At 51.7% G+C, this 19,491-nt stretch overlaps 1 protein-coding gene across 1 annotated transcript in view; it reads left to right on the forward strand.

Moving 5' to 3' along the window:
• CACNA1E (calcium voltage-gated channel subunit alpha1 E) overlaps positions 1 to 19,491 on the forward strand; it is a 420,129-nt gene that overhangs the window by 363,167 nt on the left and 37,471 nt on the right. The window contains exons 24-34 of the mRNA XM_081111805.1: positions 172 to 328; positions 1,458 to 1,587; positions 2,165 to 2,224; positions 3,206 to 3,312; positions 9,917 to 9,928; positions 11,464 to 11,560; positions 13,828 to 13,988; positions 14,511 to 14,648; positions 15,737 to 15,938; positions 16,677 to 16,841; positions 17,746 to 17,856. Coding sequence (XP_080967931.1) covers positions 172 to 328; positions 1,458 to 1,587; positions 2,165 to 2,224; positions 3,206 to 3,312; positions 9,917 to 9,928; positions 11,464 to 11,560; positions 13,828 to 13,988; positions 14,511 to 14,648; positions 15,737 to 15,938; positions 16,677 to 16,841; positions 17,746 to 17,856 — 1,340 coding nt within the window. The remainder of the gene's footprint in view (positions 1 to 171; positions 329 to 1,457; positions 1,588 to 2,164; positions 2,225 to 3,205; positions 3,313 to 9,916; positions 9,929 to 11,463; positions 11,561 to 13,827; positions 13,989 to 14,510; positions 14,649 to 15,736; positions 15,939 to 16,676; positions 16,842 to 17,745; positions 17,857 to 19,491) is intronic.

Raw genomic sequence — 19,491 nt, forward strand, 5'->3', positions numbered from 1 at the left:
AAGCGCTGGACTCCGTGTAACTAACAAACACCGCATGTAGACAGGGCACCACCCTCTGCACCTTCCCGGGGCCCCTTCCCAGCGCCTCCATCCCATCCCCGGGGGATCACCAAGGGCTCCATTCTCGCATGTGACAAGGTTTCTGAGGACATCCACATGTTCCCCTTGCAGTCAGCAACAAGACTGATGGCGAAGCCAGTCCCTTGAAGGAGGCAGAGATCAAAGAGGAGGAGGAGGAAGAGGAGAAGAAGCAGAAGAAGGAGAAGCGGGAGACGGGCAAAGCCATGGTGCCCCACAGCTCCATGTTTATCTTCAGCACCACCAACCCGTGAGTCCCTCCCATCTCCCCCATCCATCCAGGTGTACAGGCAGAGTTTGGGCCAGGGTAGGGCAATGGGGAGATGGAGGGATGAGGGCCCAGTCCTCTTCCTGGTCCTTCCCAGTGGGATACAGCCACCAGACACATGCAGCATCCAGGGTGCTCACGGGTGGAGATGGGTCATGGAACTGAACATCCTCTGAATTCTGTGCCCATAGTCTAGGGAGTAATTTAAGACAGGAAAGCATGGCAAATGTCATGAGGAAAGGACACTCAGCTTTTCTTCGGTCAGTGGAGGGAAGGGAGGAGGAAGTCTATTTGGGATGTGTTACCAAATGGCCCATAGCTGAGACGATGGTGCCTGTAACGATTGGGTCATCCATTGGCAGTTACGAGTATTGATCCCACTGCTTAATCCAGAATCCCTATGGATTTTGAAGTGGGTGTGTTTAGGGGCATGAGGTGGGGTTGGCAGAGAAGAGTTTGGAAGGTTGGACTCAGGAAAAATGGGATTTTGAAAGACAAGCTTTCTTCTGCCCTTAACCTGAGCAAGGTATACCTGTAGGCCAGCTTCTGAGGCTAGGAAGACAAGACAGGCAGGCTTTCTGTGGCCACGTGGGCAGGGTCCCAGCAAGCGTCAGGGAAGACAGGAACCTGGGCTAAGGACTGTCAGGTTACCCGGGGCCAGAATACAGTCCATTGGATATAGTCTCTGTAATCAGAATGCCTGGAACTCATGAAAACCTGTTGCTGCTTTCATCAAGAAGCTTAGAATCAAGGTCTATTTTTATGTTCCTTGGTTCTTCTGATCTGCTTGCTCTGCCCCAGTTTCTATACATTGAGATACAGTGGAGGGCCCCCCGAGTGTGTGTATTCGGATGCTGGCTGCACCCCACGGCTGACGTGCTTGCAGATAATGCGTCTTGGCTTGTGTACAGCAGCCTCCAGCCAATCTGATTACCTTCCCCCTCTGGGGCTTTAAATCAAGGGTGGTGCCTGAGAAATTAAATTGCTCTTCCCAAGGCTTCCTCTGGCCAGGGCCTGGCTGTCTGGAAGAGGCCGTTGTGCCTGTGTGCGGGGGTGGGGAGGCACGATGGGGACAGAGGGAGGCGCCGGCTCAAGGCTCATCCACCCGCAGGATCCGCAGGGCCTGTCACTACATCGTGAACTTGCGCTACTTTGAGATGTGCATTCTCCTGGTGATCGCGGCCAGCAGCATCGCCCTGGCGGCCGAGGACCCGGTCCTGACCAACTCGGAGCGCAACAGAGTGGGTGCACGGGGCCCTTCGCCAACCTCCCCAGCGTCCTGGTACCTGCCCCATCCCAGCATCAGAGGTGGCCTGAGGAAGGCTCCTGGGGAGTGAGGAAGGAGTGAGGCCCACTGGAGCCCACAGGGCTATCAAGGGGGTCTCTGCAGCCACCCATGGGCTTGGATGTGGAATCCGGCATAGGACATGGGGGTGAAGTTGAGCACAGCCTGGGTTCCCAAGGGTGTGTGTCAGGAGGTAGGAGGGGGGCAGGGAGGATGGGAACTGACAAGGGTTTCAGATCCTGAGCCAGAATTGGGGGGAAGGTTTGTGGGGCAGTTGAGACCCAAGAAGATAAGTTCTGGCCACAGGGAGGGAAGGGCCTAGGACTGGCCCCCATGTCATGTGGCTCCAACCGGACCCGTGGCTCCTCTTTTCTCTGCACCCAGCTAGTGGTTGCAATTCCAAGCTTCTGTTCTGCGGTGGAAATGAGTGGGCGTTGGGTGGGCGGGCAGGGATGTCTCCGTGGGCAGGCGGGAGTGTGTGTGGCCGGGTGACCACGCGTAACCTCCTCCCCTGCACGGTATGTGTCTTCCAGGTCCTGCGGTACTTTGACTATGTTTTCACGGGCGTGTTCACCTTTGAGATGGTTATAAAGGTAAGAGTCTCTAGAGCAGCGGTTCTCAACCTGTGGGTCGCGACCCCTTTGGCGGACGAACGACCCTTTCACGGGTCGCCTAAGACCATCCTGCATATCAGATATTTACATTACGATTCAGAACAGTAGCAACATGACAGTTAGGAAGTAGCAACGAAAATAATTTTATGGTTGGGTCACAACATGAGGAACTGTATTTAAAGGGCCAGAAGGTTGAGAACCACTGCTCTAGAGGAAACCTGGTGGGGTTGGGATGGGGCACCTGTTTGCTCCTCTAGCTTAGTGACCTTCCCCAATGCTGTCACCTGCTGGCCAGTGACAGAACCTCAGTACTGGTCTGGTCTCTGCAAACCCCTCCTCCAGCCCCAGGATCCTGACGAAGCCCCTCCTGGCAGGATGTGACTGAGGTGGGCTGTTGGGGGCGGGGGGGGGGGGGGGGCAGCCCTGTGGGTGTGGCCGGAGGGGGAGCCAGGCCCACTCCCAGGAGGCAGTGGGAGTGCAGACACTGGGGACAGCAGTCGCCTCCCCAGCGCTCACTGGCTTGAGCCTGGGTATGTGCCAAGGCAAAGGGTTAGGTAGGGTTGGGTTTTCCTGGATTCTGTTTAGTCCCAGCTGCACTCACTGCCTCTGGTCTGTTCCCCATCACCCTGACACCCACATTTCTCTCGTTCCCAGCCTCACCCATCTGGGATCTTTCCCATCTGTGTGTATGTGTGGCAATGCCCAATAGATGAGCCATAAGGAAAGGAGGGACGTGTCAGGGCTCTGTGCCAGCTGAGGGGCCTCGTTGAGCCCTGGTGGCTATGGGACGGGACCTCGGGCTTCAATTACATGAAGAGAGCCAGTCCTCTGCTCTTTAGGCCCCACGTGGGGTTGGTTGTAGGGGCGATGGCCGTGGAGGCATTGCCTGGGGAGCCCAGAGCTCAGGGCACACATTGCCTGCCCCTCCGCCTCATCAGTGGCTGTTCACTCCTTCTCCAGATGATCGACCAGGGCTTGATTCTGCAGGACGGGTCCTACTTCCGAGACCTGTGGAACATCCTGGACTTCGTGGTGGTGGTTGGTGCGCTGGTGGCCTTTGCTTTGGCGTAAGTAACTCTCTCTCCTGTTGGATTACCTTCCCTCCCTCCCTCCTGAGACCCTGGCCCAGGGGAGGCCATCTCCAGGGACAGCGGCGCCCTGAGTGCCAGGGCTGGTGGAGGAGGAGCAGGGAGAGTCTCTAGGGAGCGGTCCGAGGCCTGGTGCTCCTTTCCTGGAGATAATTAAACGGTCCGAGGCCCGGTGCTCCTTTCCTGGAGATAATTAAACGTGGGCAGGGGCTCCCCTGTGTGGGCGGTGCCTCCATGGGCTCAGGGAGGGAGCCCGGCATGGCTGCTGGACCCTTTCATTGCTCCACTCTCTCGAACAAAGAGGCAGTGCTGGGAGATTTCCTCAGCTGGGACCTTTCATCTCTCCCGGAGGCACCCCCACCTCCAGACTCAGCTGCCTCGTAGGGAAGTCATGTGGCCACTGCGCCAGGTTGAGTTTGTGAGCCTTCTGGGCTCCTGCACGGTGGGGCGGTGCTGCCTGGCCCTCGGGTGTCAGGTCCTCAGTGCTCAGTGAAAGGCTTCGGACAGGCAGGGGGCGGGGACAGCGCCTCAGGAGGGGACACAGGAGAGGACAGGACCCTGTGTGTGACCCTACCCTCCACCCAGGCCCGCACTCTTCATTCCCGTTGCTCGACACGCTGCTTGCCTAGCTCAAGTCAGGTTGCCAGGTGAGCTGTCCTGCACTGGATGCTAAATCGTAAACTCGCCGCTTATAATGGCTTGTCAATGCAAATAGTTTAAAAGAAAAGTAGCGATTCTGCTCCCACCTCCCCCTCCCCTGACTTGGGCCTGGGCATCAGTCAGACTCATGATGCAGGCTCCGTGGCAGCTGGTGCCAGAGCTTCCCGTTGCTGCGTGCCATCGTCGCCGGGTGCGAGGGGAGGTCAGGACTCCCTACCACGCAGGGAGCTGGATCGCAGCCGCATTTGGCCTTTCCTTCCTCAGTCCTAGACCAGGACGGAGCATGAGTCGGTCTGCCTCTTGATGCCAGCAGGACCCGGAATTCCCACACTGGCTTTTATTACATTCTTCTCACTGAAGTATGTCACTCCTGACACCGACACGGGGCCCTAAGATGGATAAGGTCTGTGGAAGGCACGCAGAGCTCGCCGCAGCGGCAGAGCTGGCTCTGACTTTGTTCAATGACTTACACAGGCTCAGGCAATTTTAGATCTGGAAGGGCCCTTGAGGAGCCCCAGGATCTGGTACTCGGGTGCTGGTGTAGCTTTGGGAGCTTGTGTTTGGGAAGGCGTGAAGGGGGCACCTGGGAAAGGAATAACCATTTAGAACTGAAATGCGAGTCTATGCTCACGGTCAGCAGAGCATAGGAACATTAGAACCATCATCTCACCTGACACCTGGCTGCATCCAAGGCAGCCCCTCTCAAACCTCAAGCTTTGCCTTTTTGGCTTCTTTCTTGGCAGCACCCCAAGAAAGAACTGAAAGGGGGGGTCTCCCAAACGAAGCTCTGAGTACACATTAATCTTGTAGAGGGGACAAAAGAGTGGACAGAGTTCTGCTTCATGCAAAAGAAGACCCATTTACCACTGAGCGAGACAGGTCGTCCAGCTCCATTGTTCTGGGGAAGCAAATGAAGGATTAAAATTAAATTTAGCCGTCAGGTAGCCCATTAACTGGACTTAGGCTGGCGGCTGAGCTGGAATTGGAAATTTCCAGCAGTGAACGGAGAGAAAGATGCTGTTCCGCGAGACTCCAACTTGAAGAGCCCCCTCGAGAGAGACTTTACCTGACTTTGCGCCAGGCAGGGACACCACAGATGATTAATGCCCATGGACTCTTGGGATGCCCAGGGCTGTATTATACTCTGGCTGCCTTGGGAGGGTGGAGGGAGGGACAAAGTGAGAGCCACATGGAGCAAGTGCCTGAAAGAGAGAGAGAAGTTCCCAGGCTACCTGCTCTTGGCATTGAGTCCCAGAATGCATGTGTCCTCTGTGACAGGTGCTGTTGGAGGACCCTCTGGGAAGTGGGCTTGGAGACCGTCATCATATGGAGGCCATGGGTGTGAATGCCCATTTTCTCTTGATTAACAAGCCCAGATTTGGGAGATGGTTGGTCATAAATGGCATCTCAGCAGTGAACAGATAGAAGGATGTTGTTCCGAGAGACCCAGAACCAAGCAGAACGAAATGGACCCATCAGGGAGCACGGCCCCATCCATGTGGTAACTGACAATATGGATACCGGGACCCAGAGGTTAGCCCCCCGCACAGAACCTTCCCAGCCACGGGAGAGCCAGGTCCTGCTGGATTAGGAAAAACCACTCACACTGTCCTCACATTTGAAAGTAGTTTTAGAATAATTCAGGTCAGAGGAGGTCATGAGGGGAAGTGTCAGCTCCGATCATGTGACCCGCCAGCCATCTGCTTAATCCACACTGGCAGAGGCACAGCCTAGCATTATGAATTAGTCTCCAGCTGGTATGTGTGAGGGGGTGTATCTAGCTGGACTTCAGCCAGTACCTAGACCTTCTTAGAAAGATCAGCCAATGAGAAGGTTTGGGGTGTTTAGAATGTGAAGCCTAAGAGCCAAGACATCAGGTCACTAGACTGACCAGATTGAATAACAAAATTGCGAGGAGACGGTCCGCCGCTCTGCTGTCTCCTGCCGCGGCTCCGAGCTTGGACTAAAATGCCTTCCAGTGAGAGTATGGTGCTGTGTTTGCCAAGGAGAAATGTGCAGAGGCCAACATGAGTGTGTTCAGGGAGCTTGTTGAGGTCCACATGCAAGAAGGAAAGAATTCTGCACTAACCAGTTAGTATAGAGCCAGGCTCTGGTCCCAGAGCAAAGAAAGAAGCAGAGGATGTAGAGCTCATGGGTGACCCCGAAATGCTGAGGGATGGGTCAGGAAGAAGAGGGACCCTCCCACTTGGCCACAGCTGAGCAGGGACAAGGTCAAAGTGCTGGCCTTGGAGCTCCCTCTTCAGAGACGAGCGCTGCCAGTGCAGAGGCGAGGGCTGCCTCCTCGTTTCCATGGGGCTTGGAGTTTAGAGCGCTTCACCTCTGTACATCATTTGTCCCGGACAGGCCTGTTTTACACTTGAGAAATGGATCGCCTGAGGTTTGACTGTTTGACTTGTGCATCCCAAAGCCAGTTCTTAAACAATTGATTTTTTAAATTTTATTTCAAGTCAGGGCTTTCTCCATAACATGATGCTCCCTTCTGTCTCAGATATTCTAGTTAGTTCCAAGCCATTACCCCTGTCAGCTCCAAGCAGTGGCTTGGTGTGGCTCTGTCCTCGGCCTCCAGCTGCTTCTGCCTCTGCCTGGAGATGGACAAGGCCTGTGTGCCTGATGGAGAAGGCAACTCTGTCCTTGTCCATCTTGCTTTTCTGTCTGTACCTGGTTCTTCCATGAGCCCCCATCGGCCCTGGACTGATGAAGGATGCTAGAGCAGACAGCTCAGTGTTTGAGCTTGGGAACCGCTGGTTCCTTGGCTGTTTCCTTCTTTGGCTAAAAGCCTCCATTGGTTCCCACCTGGAAAGGCATTGTGACATCAGAACTAAAAACATAGGATTGAGAGTCAGGTAGCCTTAGGTCTGAATCTCAGCCCTCTTCACGGTTAGCTGCCTTCACTCTCTGGACATCCACTTGCTCATCTGTACGTGGAAATTAAAAATAACTGTTTTTTGATCTTGTGAGAATTAAATAAGGTGAAATGCATTCAGTGTTCAATATAGTGCCGAGCATTTAGAAAGTGGGTAATACATGGTAGTTATTTTGCCTATCAAATAATAGCCCAGACACTTTTTAGCAAGGCTCAGGGCTCCTCCCAGCACGGCCCCTGCCCTCGCCTTCCCCTCAGCAAACCTGTCTATTCCTAATGCAAGACATGCCCTCAGACCCCCTGCTGTTCTGTCCTGGGTTTGTGGGGGGGACAGAAGGCCATGCCACCTAAGGAGGGAAGGCTCTCTAGGACACGACACCCCCACTCTGTCCCCCGTGCAAGGAGAGTTGGGTTCTAGCAGAAATCCACTTGAGAGCATGTTCTTCGAGGACAGGGGACTGGAAGCTGAAGGGCAAGATTGCAGAGAGTGATGAGTGATTACGCGTGAAGGATCTGGAGGGCACTTGGCAACTGAGCTAGAAAAGTCTCATCTTTTACTGATGAGACATACGAGGAACATGGCGTTATTTTCTGGCGAGCTGCCGGGAGCTTACCAAGTAAGTGGGAAGTAAATGGAAGATCGTGTGGCCCAATTAAGTCCCAATTAAAGTGGGACCAGGGTGTCCTCGCCTGTGAAATTATCCTCAGACTTTAACATTAGAGTCCATTTTTTAAACCTGGTAAAATTTCACTCATTAGCTAGGCAGTGTAAAAAATAATAATAATAAATCGGATTATATATTTAATAGCAGCGACTAGCAAAGGATTATTGGATGGTTATATTTAAACGATGTATAAAAAAAGCACATGAATTAAAGTGCCTCAAAGTGCTGGAAGAGTTTGTGCTGCTAGTTTGATAAGACCTCTCCTGTGCGGTCTGGCTGACTTGGACATCAGTGTGGATAATTCTTACATGCGTGGGTTTGGGAAAGGTCCTTTGGCCTAGCCCCATGGTCGGCAAACTCATTAGTCAACAGATGCTTCTGGATGTAAAGGTCTTGGGGTTGAGGACCTGGTCAAGCACAAGTGAGCGCCTGGAGTGAGGGACCCTTGACCACCTGCCCGGCCATTGATCCCACTCTGTTCTCTCACTTTGGAGATACGGAAGGTTCTCCTACGTGAATGCAGCCGGCAGGGGGGCTGGGGAGGGGGGGGGGGTGGCCTATGTCCTGTGTTGTTGTTTTCGTAAACTTTTCAATCAAATGATTCCAGTTTTCCATACTGAGCGTACAGTTACACTTTGATTTATTTGCTTGTTGACTTGAGGCCTGACTTCCCCGCTAGACTGGGTGTTTCAAGACGGGAGGGACCGTGTTTGTTTTGTTCACAACTGTGTATCCAGCACCTAGAAAGAGTCGCTGACGTATGTCGAGGACTCCACCAATGCTGCTGTATGAATGCATAAAGGGGTACTTGACTGACCAACCTGGTATCCTGGGTGAGAAGGTGCTGTTGCCATTTAGGGGAAGGTATTATCTCTGCCCGCTTAACATTTGAAGATTATCCCATGATGGATTTAAGGTTTAGGAGGCCTTGGGTTTACTTCCCAAATTAGTATCCATTTGTCATTTGCAGTGAAATTAATATAATTTTGAGTACGGGGCCATTTACTGAGTAAAATGGTATTTAGAAGTTTTTGTGGTATATGGTGGTATAACATAGGTTTGTGGCACATTAAAAAAATTTAAGAGAAATTGTCTTCACTGCAACCAGCAACTAAGAACCAAAGCCTGAATTCTAGGCACTGCCTCATAGCAGCAGGCCAGGTCATGAGGTGCTGCAGCTCACTCTCCGGGTCATCTTATGCAAGGCCCATCTCCCGGCCGCCGGTGCCTCGCAGTTAAGAGGACCTCGGGGATCTGTTCCGGCCTGGAATCTGGTGTGCTGTTTGACGGAGCCCAGAGCAGAGCCTGCTGGTGCAGAGGCCTGGTGCAGAGCAAGAGCTCCCAGCACCACAGCCCAGCTCGCCCTGCCAAGGCCGGGCGCTCACTCAGCCTCTCCGAATCTCTTCTGTAAAACAGGGATAGTAACACCTACGCCCTACAGTTATTAGGGCGTCCAAATAAAGAGTTGCACTGCAAGTGCTTAGCTCAGACTCTAGCCAGGAAGAAACACGTAAAAAGCTAGCTCTCATGATTTCACCTCAAATATTTTACATTTATGCTCTCACCCTTTTTTTGATATGTTTTTAAAATTAATTTTAGCGGGAGAAGGGGGAGAGAGAGAAACATTGGTGTGTGAAACATCTATTGCAACCTGGGTATGTGCCAAGCTGTTGTTACACCTCAGCAGTAGAGCTCCCAGATGATTTTTTTTTCAAGTTGTACGGTAAACAGCTCACGATGGACAATTGGTCATTTCATTTATCAAAAGGCATCCCTTCGTGTGACACGGGGACCCTGATAGACCGCGCCTTCCCCATATTTCGAGGCGGTTTTATGGTGTCGCTCATCTGTGCTTTTTAAAGATGACAGAGTGCCCCTCCTACTTTGGTCACATGACCCCTGTTTGAATGAAGTCCTTCATGAGCATAAATATGGCAGGATGACTTGAATGCCCTTCGAGAGAGGTGAACTCTGGCCTAGAACAGGTGTATTCCTCCAGCTGGTTTCTTATAAATTCACTGGAAACAGTGTTTGTCTAAAGATGACTAAAGAGATGGAAATAAAAGCCTGCATTTAAAACTTTAGTTACTCTAGGCTCAGTGGAATAAAGTACGATGATGGAGGCAGCTGCACCCTCTGCCTTTGGCAAGTGGGAGGGGGTGGGGAGCACGTGGGTGCTGGCCTGCCTTTCACAAAGCCTGTGGGTTTGGCGGGTGTCAAGGCCGAGAGGCTGTGAGCGGGACCTCACAGGCCTGTGCGCCTCCGGTTTCCTGTCTTGTAAGGTTCCCTTTGTCCATGAAGTTTCTGATCTTCTTTCTCCCCATCCCCTTCTCTCTCTCTTTTTGAAACTGCTTTCTGCTCGGATCCTCCATAGAAACGCTTTGGGGTAAATATTATTCTCAATTTTCTTTGAAGGAAGAACTCGGGCCTGGGTGGGAGGCGGGAGAAAGCATGTTTGGGAGGGAAGAGTGGCTGGTGAAGGAAGGCACGGTGCGTTTACGTGAGCGGTGAGTTTCCACTGAAAGGAGTCGCCAAGCCTTCTTGGGAAGTAACCCTTCTGATTGGTTTGAATATGGATTTGGCTTTGCCTTTTTTAGATAGGTAGATAGATGACCCTGATACAGTAAAAAAGTTTATAAAATATACAAAGCCCCTGCATGCAAAAGACCTTATCGATGTGACATGTTTGGGTTATCTATGTTCACCTCCAGGGTTGACTAAAAGTGACTTGTCGGTCATGGCCTATAACCTTTAAGAGGGTCTTTAAATTTACAATCTGAGCATAGCCAGCATTTCTTGAATTACATTAAATGTCTCCGACCTGGGATGGACGTACCTCCCTATTGGGGGTGGGTGTGACAGGAAGGGCCCATCGGATGTTCTGGGACCCATTGCTCAGGAAGTTGGTGTGATGGTCGTCTGGGCCCACACGAGGGAAGAACCAGAGCCTGAGCTCACTGCTGAGAGTCATCCACACCGTCTGCGTGTTTTACAAACTGCAGTTGTTTGAATTGAATGCAAAGATCTCAGGGGATGAGCAGGGTGGAGAGAGAAATTGCAGGTTGATTTATTCACTTCATTCAAGCTAAAAAGAAATGTATCTGTAAGGAGCAAACGTTGCCAAGAGGCTGCAGAGGGTGGGCCATTGGCTGTGGGGGAGGATGGAGGTGGGCAGGCACTGCAGTCTGGGCTTCTCCCAGCGCGGGGCTCTCTGCAGTCTGTGCTGGGTGCACAGCATCTGAAATGGGGGGGGGGGGGCGGGGACTGCGGGAAGAGCCAGCCATACGGATCACTGGGGTGTGAGCCAAGGTCCTGGCAAGAAGCCTGCATGACATGCCGTCTCTGGAATAGGCAGCCCTGCACAGCAAGGGTGTCAGGTCCCCACCAGCCTTCCTCACCCTGCTCTCCCCTGAGCTGACAAGCTCTGCTGAGGTGACAAACCTAGAGCCAAAGACAGGGCGAGGTCAAGTCCCCTAAGGAGACTTGCTCTCAACCACGGGGTACTAATTCCTTTAACCAATGTCATCGGCGAGTCTACCACTGCAGAAGCAGTAGCCTGGGCACCCCGGGGACCCACAGTGTGTGACCATCATGTTCCCTAGTCAAGTTCTCTTTCTTGTTCATTTTGCCAGTGAGCTACTTAGCAACATTCCACTGGCTGATAGGGCGAGGAAGTGGTCATTAACATGTGTGCATGGATGCCTCTGTGTGTGTGCGTCTCTATGTGAGGATACTTATGTGTGTGTGCATATGAGAGTGTGCACACTGGGGAGCGCCTTGAAAAGTTTCCCAATGCATGTTTTGTGGCGTCTCCCAGAAGGACCTGAGTCCTGGCCTTTGGCCTACCTCTCCCCCTTTACTCCGTGGTTAATGCAGAAATGTGAATGTCACTGGGCTTCCCTGGGGGCCTTTCCCCTGCAGAACCAACAAGGGGCGGGACATCAAGACCATCAAGTCCCTGCGGGTGCTCCGCGTGCTGAGGCCTCTGAAGACCATCAAGCGCCTGCCCAAGCTCAAGGTAATGCTCTCTGAGTTTCTTCCCAACAAGTCCCCTTTGCCCATCCTCTCTCTGCAGCCACGGTTGGCTTGCTCTTGTAAAATTGTATCTGGGAATAGTCCTGTTGCGCACATGGGGGCTTAGGTTCTTTTCATCTACCTGGCAGCATCCCAGGAAATCTATGAAGGGGCTTTTGCCTCTTGCATTCGGCCTCAGGCGATAGTTTATACACTCTGGTTGTGGCCTGTCATTCAGGAAAAACCGTGTGACTGTCCCGGAGCCTCCCCAGATGGAAGCAGCGGGGCCGCTGTCTGCGGTCTCCACGCTGGGTCAGGCCAGGTAACCAGGGTGTGTCCCTGCTTGAGATTCTGGAGCAGGACGGACTCTGGCACTGGCCCTTCCTGTTTTTGAGGCACTGATAGGTCAGTCGCTTGCCCAAGAACAGAGGCATTTGGGGCAGAAGCAGAGAAGAAACGGGGAAGTGAGCTAGGGTGAGTTAGGGTCTTCCTGTTGCCAGGAGCTGTGTTTGCCTGCACAGGCAGGTCATCTGGTTCTGCTGCTCCTGACAGGTGCCCTCCCCGATTCTTCCTGCCCTCGGGGTGTGCTTCCCCAGTCCAGTCCTGTTTGCTACAGGTTGAACCTGCCTCCCCCACACACATCCATGGCTGCTATGGAAGCGGAAGTGTCCTGGGAGAAAAGTTGTCTCCTGAATTCCTGTGAATGACAGCCAGCCCTGCTTCCTAGTTCCCCTTCCTCATTAGGTTCACATATTCTAGAATATTCCCCACCAACCCCTCTGCCTCCCCCATGCTGCCCTCAGCACACTGTTTCCCTTTCCGCCCTCCGGCTCTGCAGAGGCAGCAAAACCAGCTGGATTTATCAAAGGCCGGGACAGCAGGGAAGTCACTTCTGAAAGCCCCCTACCTGGCAGGGCCACGGCTTCCTCTTAGAGCCCAGGGCCCTGGTCACCTGCACAGGTTCCCAGGAGGCTCATGCCCCACGGGAAGTGCCCTCACTGCCTGTTTTCCCCGGCCCTGCCTTCCCGCCAGGAGGAGGCACCTCCCACAGTGCCGGGCTGTCTTTCACGTGCTGCTTGTTACAGCCCTCCACCTGGTGACGGGCCCAGCACTGGGCCTGGACTGGGTCAGTGCCCACAGGTATTCGTTCCCTTCTGTCCCACGCCAACTAGATTTGGCCGGGAGACCTGGGCCCTGACCACTCTTGGTAGCTGCCGTCTTGTGTCTCATCTCTTCCACGCTATGTGGGGTCCTGGGGAGGGGACAGGTGGCGTGATGCGATTAGATAACAGACTGGAGGGCGACCCCACCCTTGGCTAATTCCGTTTAATGAAGAAGAGCTGGTTCTTCTCTCTGTCGCTCGGTCACCGAGGGAGATGTGGATGGCTCTGACGGTTCCACAGGCTGCATGTCACTCACAGTCCCTGCAGTGTTGAACTAATTACACCAGCAGTGTTCACCCGCCCTGCGAAGAGCGACTGCAGGGATGCGATGCCACCGTGCACCAGACTCTCCAGTGAGCTAAACCTAAAAACCTAGAAAATAACCTAAAAATGGCTTGCAAGGTGTTGAGGTCCAAGTTCCTTCTCATGGCTTCGGGCTTAGAGTGGCTTCTCCCAAGAGGAATCCAGTGCCCCTTTAACTGAAGATCCTGTGTTGGCGCACCTGGTCTTCCATGCCCACCCCAGGGTGGCTGTCCATCCCTCCCATACCACCTAAGTAATCTTTATCCCAGCTTTCAACGGGAGAACATTTATGTGAGGGGTTGAATGTAATTGGAGCAAACTTGCATTAAAATGGACAAAGATGATAGTTTATTTCATTCCAACCCATTTAGAAAGGTAAAGAGAAAAGGACATATTCAGTATACGAATCAAATCTAAGAATGTCACCAAATACATGCACGATCAGGGAACAAGCTATTTAATGGCTGAAATGGGCTGAACGAACCCAAAGATCCCTTTCTGCAATAAATTTCTGTCTTCCCACCAGATAGAGTGCACCTAATGGGATTCCTCAAAGGAGTTCCTCCATTGTCCGATGCATCTGTCTCTCTTGCTCTGGGTCGCTGTCAGATTCAGAGCGTGTGTCCCCTTCTCAGGTGGTGGGTCCTTGTAGTCGTGACCAGCTTGGAAGCCAGCTCTGAATCCCATGAGTGTCACTGCTTAGCAAGGCGATGTATCCTGAGGCACCTTCTCAGTGGGCTGGCTCAGCTCTAGGCAAACGCGCAGGCCCTTCCGGGACTCACATCCCGGGCTCTTCTGTGCACAGGCTGTCTTTGACTGCGTGGTGACCTCATTGAAGAACGTCTTCAACATCCTCATTGTCTACAAGCTCTTCATGTTCATCTTTGCTGTTATCGCCGTTCAGCTCTTCAAGGGAAAGTTCTTTTATTGCACGGACAGTTCCAAGGACACAGAGAAGGAGTGCATGTAAGTGCCACCATGCATCCCGTCCCCACCGCTCACTTTCTGCTGAAGTGTGTTCCCAGGAGGCCCACGCGACCTCCATACATAGCTCTATTCTTTCTCTCATACCCTTCACATTCCTCTTTTAGAAAAAGGCAAAATGGGAGGTTGCTACACTTTTATTGAGTATATAGAATCTTTTTTGTATCCGACATGGTACCTGGCATTCTACCATATATATATATATATATATATTCTTAAATCTTTATAGCCACCTTTTGAGATAGGTTTTATTTGCATCTTCTAGATGTGGAGCTGCGGTTCTGAAAGTTTAAGTTACTGAAAGGATTCAGAGTCAATCTTCTATGTCTGTTGGGCACCAAATCCCATTTTTATTCCACAGTGGTACACTGCCTTGAATAAAATTCCTTTTTCATTGCATCTGTGCACTGACCAGTTACCCTGCATCACTGACGTCCGTAGAGTTCCCTGACTCCCTGGGAGCTATAGTGAAGGGGCTCTGTTTCATTTCTGCACTGATTTTAGAGGCAACTACGTAGATCACGAGAAAAACAAGATGGAGGTGAAAGGTCGGGAATGGAAGCGCCATGAATTCCACTACGACAACATCATCTGGGCTCTGCTGACCCTCTTCACCGTCTCCACGGGGGAAGGATGGCCTCAGTGAGTGACGAGCTGCTTGTCTGTGAGCTGGGGTGGGACCATGTGGTTGCCTTTGAGAAGCCGATTCAGGATGAACCAGGGTAACCCTTAGTTATTATACCAGGGAGAGTAAGTGGCTCTGAGTGGGTGAGAGAGGCAGGAGAGAGGAAGAATGGGAATCCTTAAGGCAAGAATGGAGAGGGAGATGACAATGTCTGGGAAATATTTGAAACTTTTAATGTTTTAGCCAAGTATTGAGGAGTTGAGTGGACCCATTGTACTCTAATAGAGCAAGTAAGTTTTGAACAGCTTTCTATCCCTTACAAGAGTCCCTGGGAGTTGTTTTAAACAGATTTCACCTCCAAGCTCGCCCTACACCTGAGGATTTGAGGATTTTAGGGATGAGCTAGCAGAACACAGAGACACTTTCTGTGATCACACCTCTTCTAAAGAAGACAATGTAGTCTCTTTTTTTCCAAAAGATTTTTTTATTGTTTTTAAGAGAGGAAGGGAGAGAGAGAGAGAGAGAGAGAGAGAGAGATGTGGCTGTGAGTGAAACATCAATTGGCCGCCTCCTGCACACCCCCTACCAAGGGTCCAGTCCACAATCCAGGCATGTGCCCTCACCAGGAATTGAACAGGCAACTTTTTGGTGCGTGGGCCGATGCCCAACCAACTGAGCCACACTGGCCAGGAAAGAACACAGTTTTTATGCTACCCGTAGCTGTACAGTGGCTTCTCAGAGACTTGGCAGTTACTAAGATGCCCCTTTCTGGAAGCAGCATGCTCTAGTTGGCAGCAAAATGCCAAGTGGAAATCAGGAGTCTCTTGGTATTGAATATGACAACCTACACTATCAAATAATGTCACTCTGTTGCTTAGAAGTTGGATGCCTGATGGAGCGGGCTAGAAAAGCCGTGGGTTGAGGGTCACTGAATCCCCACCAACTTGGTTATTATAGACCCCAAATATATTAATGGAGGTTCTGCACAGTCAAGGGGGCCAGACAAGAGAATATAATCGGTGGCGTATCTCCTACTGAAGCCTTGAGTCAGAGCAGCGGCTGAGACGGCCACCCACCCTCTGTGCCCCTCATCCTGTCCCCACAGGGTTTTGCAGCATTCTGTCGATGTGACGGAGGAGGACCGAGGCCCGAGCCGCAGCAACCGCATGGAGATGTCCATCTTTTACGTGGTCTACTTTGTGGTCTTCCCTTTCTTCTTTGTCAACATCTTCGTGGCTCTCATCATCATCACCTTCCAGGAGCAAGGGGACAAGATGATGGAGGAGTGCAGCCTGGAGAAGAACGAGGTAGGTCAGGTGGTCTGCAGCGTGGGCAGGCAGGGCACCAGAGAGGGACTCAGACCAGCAGTGTTGGGAAGGAAGGCAGTTTCCTTAACTTACTATTTATAGGGAGAAGGTGGGGGAAATTACTCGGTCGTTAGGTAAACTTTTTTGAGCATCCGCTCTGTGGAAGGCCTGTAGGTGCCGTGCAGAGTCCGGAAGTGTGGTGTATGGTGGGGGGTGATTAAGACACCTGGTCACCTGGCTGTGTTGCTCTGCGACGCATGTTTGCTCTAAAGGAAGGGGATATGGCTCATTTACAACCGCTTTTCTAGTAACAAGCATAGTTCTGGTAGATTGTAGGGTTTGTGGTTTTATGATGGAACTGAACTAGAAACTGGGACGATAAGGGAAGTGCATCAAGTGCTATGGGAACGCATAGAGAGATTTTGCCTTCCGACCGAGGGCATCAGATAAGGCTTCCTGCCTAAGCATCTTCGCCGCACGCCATGTGAAAAGGACATTATTAGGAACCATGAAGTCCTTACCCCATGTGACAGGGCCCCACAGTTCTGTGTATTCATTTAAGGTGACACGTCACCTACAGTGTTGTGCAGACAATCCCTCTTGCCATTTTTACATCTGCTTGTGCCACCCTACGTTTTATACGCTGTCCTCTTCTTCTAACCACCTAACAGAGCCACGAATGTGCAAGGCTTGGGGGCTTGGGGCTTGGGCCAATAACCGATCACGACTTCCCTGCAGAGGGCGTGTATCGACTTCGCCATCAGCGCCAAGCCGCTCACCCGCTACATGCCGCAGAACAGGCACACCTTCCAGTACCGCGTCTGGCACTTCGTGGTGTCTCCGTCCTTTGAGTACACCATCATGGCCATGATCGCCTTGAACACCATCGTGCTGATGATGAAGGTGAGAGGGTGGTGGCCGGAGGCACTGGGGCAGGCGAACCTCGGGGACTCTTCCCTCACAGAGCAATTGCGTGTTCACCCAAGACACCCCACCTTCCCAGTGTGAGGGTCCTTACCTACTTTTCTGTCGTGGATTCTCTTTTTGATCTTCTCTCCATCAATAGCCCAGCCTCTGAGTCTTTGGGGCAAAATACAGTGAAGCATAGCAGCTTCCCAATAGTTCCCAAGACCAGAGGTTGTGATGGCAATGAGTTTCAGACAAGGGTGGAAATTTGCGGAGATGTAGGTGATCACAGGGTTGTAACGGAGTGTTGGAAGAGGTTTGACCTTGTTTAATACTACATGGGCAAGTTTTAACTCTGGAAAAGGTTTCTGTCCTGCCCACCTTCATCTTGAGAAGACTGGCTTTTGCTAATAAGTAGCCTTGGGGGAGGGTCTGTGTTTCCCTCGGTTTTATTTCGTTCTTCCCTATGGAATATGTAAGTCTTCCCTATGGAATATGTAAGTCTTCCCTATGGAATATGTAAGTCTTCTCTGCATAATTCCATGTCAGTCTCTCCTGCGCCACGTGCCAGAATGCCAGGAATGGTGGGGGGTGAGAGAGAGAGAGAGAGAGAGAGAGAGAGAGAGAGAGAGAGAAATGTGGATGTGAGTGAAACATCAATTGGCTGCCTCCTGCACACCCCGCTACCAGGGGTCCAGTCCACAATCAAGGGTATGAGAGAAAGAGTAGAGCTACGTATGGAGGTCGCGTGGGCCTCCTGGGAACACACTTCAGCAGAAAGTGAGCGGTGGGGAGCCTCTCACCCGAGGGCAGGGGTGAGAGATGGCCAGCCTCGGGGACACAGAGTACCCCTCTCACTTTAAGGGTTGGTTCTCTCTCTCCTCTTTTCTCTTCCTGGCAGTACTACTCTGCGCCCTGTACTTATGAGCTGGCCCTGAAGTACCTGAACATCGCCTTCACCATGGTGTTTTCCTTGGAATGTGTCCTGAAGATCATCGCGTTTGGCTTCTTGGTACGTGATGGCATGTATCCTCATCCCATTTGGCTCCCCGGCGTTTGTGGGAAGGAGGGTGGGTGCCACTACTCAAACACGGTTCGTGTACCTACCCACCTGATGGTGGGGTCCTTTCCACTAGCTGCTCAGTAAACTGCCGTGGAGACAAGGCAATGGTGGGTTGGGAGAAAGGGCAAAGGATAGGAGAGCGCCACACTCATCCAGCCATCAGCTCTGGTCCTGTCCGATTCCGTCAGTGGTCGAGGGGTGACAGTCAGTGGGTCTCACTAGCACTGCGATTTAGCGATTTATCTGTTGCTAGGGAGCAAAGCAAGGACTGAGCTAATAAACCTGGAGTGCTCATTTACTGTAAAAGGCATAAAATTTTATAACTCAAATGGGAAAATAGCTGTCCCTCTTAGCCTCAAACATAGTTGATAATAGGTTTTACCTAATGTGCCTCCTCCCCTTAGTCACACGAAGAGTAATTTCTGCCAACAAAAATGTTTATTAAGCTTATAAAAGCTAATGACCTTTGAAGTGTGTATGTGTGTGGGCGGGAGAGAGAGGTGTGTGTATTCTGGAACTGGGTTTGGGAAGGGTTGGGATGAGTTTTTCTGGTATGAGTCCTCCTGTGACTTTTCAACTATTCATTATAATCGGCACATTCTTGCATCTGCTCTCCAGAGCGTTAAGCGAACCTAGCCCAGTGCCTCAATGTCCTGTAGACAAGAGAGTCCTCTCGGCCCCCGCCCCCTTGCTTCCGCGTTTACAGGGAGACCAGTGGGCTGCAGGGAAACCCACTCGACAGCTGTTTCCCCCTGATTTCATGTGAGCTTCCATTCCAAACGAGACGTGTGTCCGGGTTTCTCTGCAAGAAGGGAAACTTCCCTTGCGAGTGCTGATTGTGGGGTTGCCTTTGCTCTGTTAAGGCCCTTTGAAAAGTCATTAATTGGATGGCTTGGGGAGGAGAGTGGAAGGAAACCCATTGCAGGTGGCCGCATTGTTGTTTGCCTCACTTTCTTTTGAGTGTTTTGAGAGTTGAGACTTGGAGAAATAAAAGAGTGAAAAGAAACCACCACCAACAAACATGCCTGGGTAATACAGTCTAGCCCTGAGTGCGGGGTGAGCGGGGTGGTAGAGAAGTGGTACCGCAACGAGGGAGGTCTCCCTGTGCATCTTGATTACTTGCATGTGGTGTTGGTGTCACCTGTGCCTTAAGTCCCCAATTACGTGTCTAATTACGGTAAATGCTGGATACAGACTTTGTCATTCAAGGTTTCGAGGCCTCTCCACGCTATGAAAAGCACCACTAGTTCCAGGCACATCTTTACGTTGATAGAGTGCTCTAGGTCAGGGTCGGCAAACTCATTAGTCAGCAGAGCCAAATATCAACAGTACAACGATTGAAATTTCTTTTGAGAGCCAATTTTTTTAAACTTAAACTACATAGGTAGGTACATTGTAAGTAACTTAATTAGGGTACTCCTAAGGCTTAGGAAGAGCCACACTCAAGGAGCCAAAGAGCTGCATGTGGCTCGCGAGCCGCAGTTTGCCGACCACAGCTAGGTGTTCGATACCCTAACATGCACCGCGTCAGGTCTTCTCAGTGACTGAAATAGCCACGGCAGATAGCATCATTAGCATTATTGT

This window comes from Myotis nattereri (genome assembly GCF_964212035.1).
Source record: "Myotis nattereri genome assembly, chromosome: 18".
Lineage (NCBI taxonomy): Eukaryota > Metazoa > Chordata > Mammalia > Chiroptera > Vespertilionidae > Myotis > Myotis nattereri.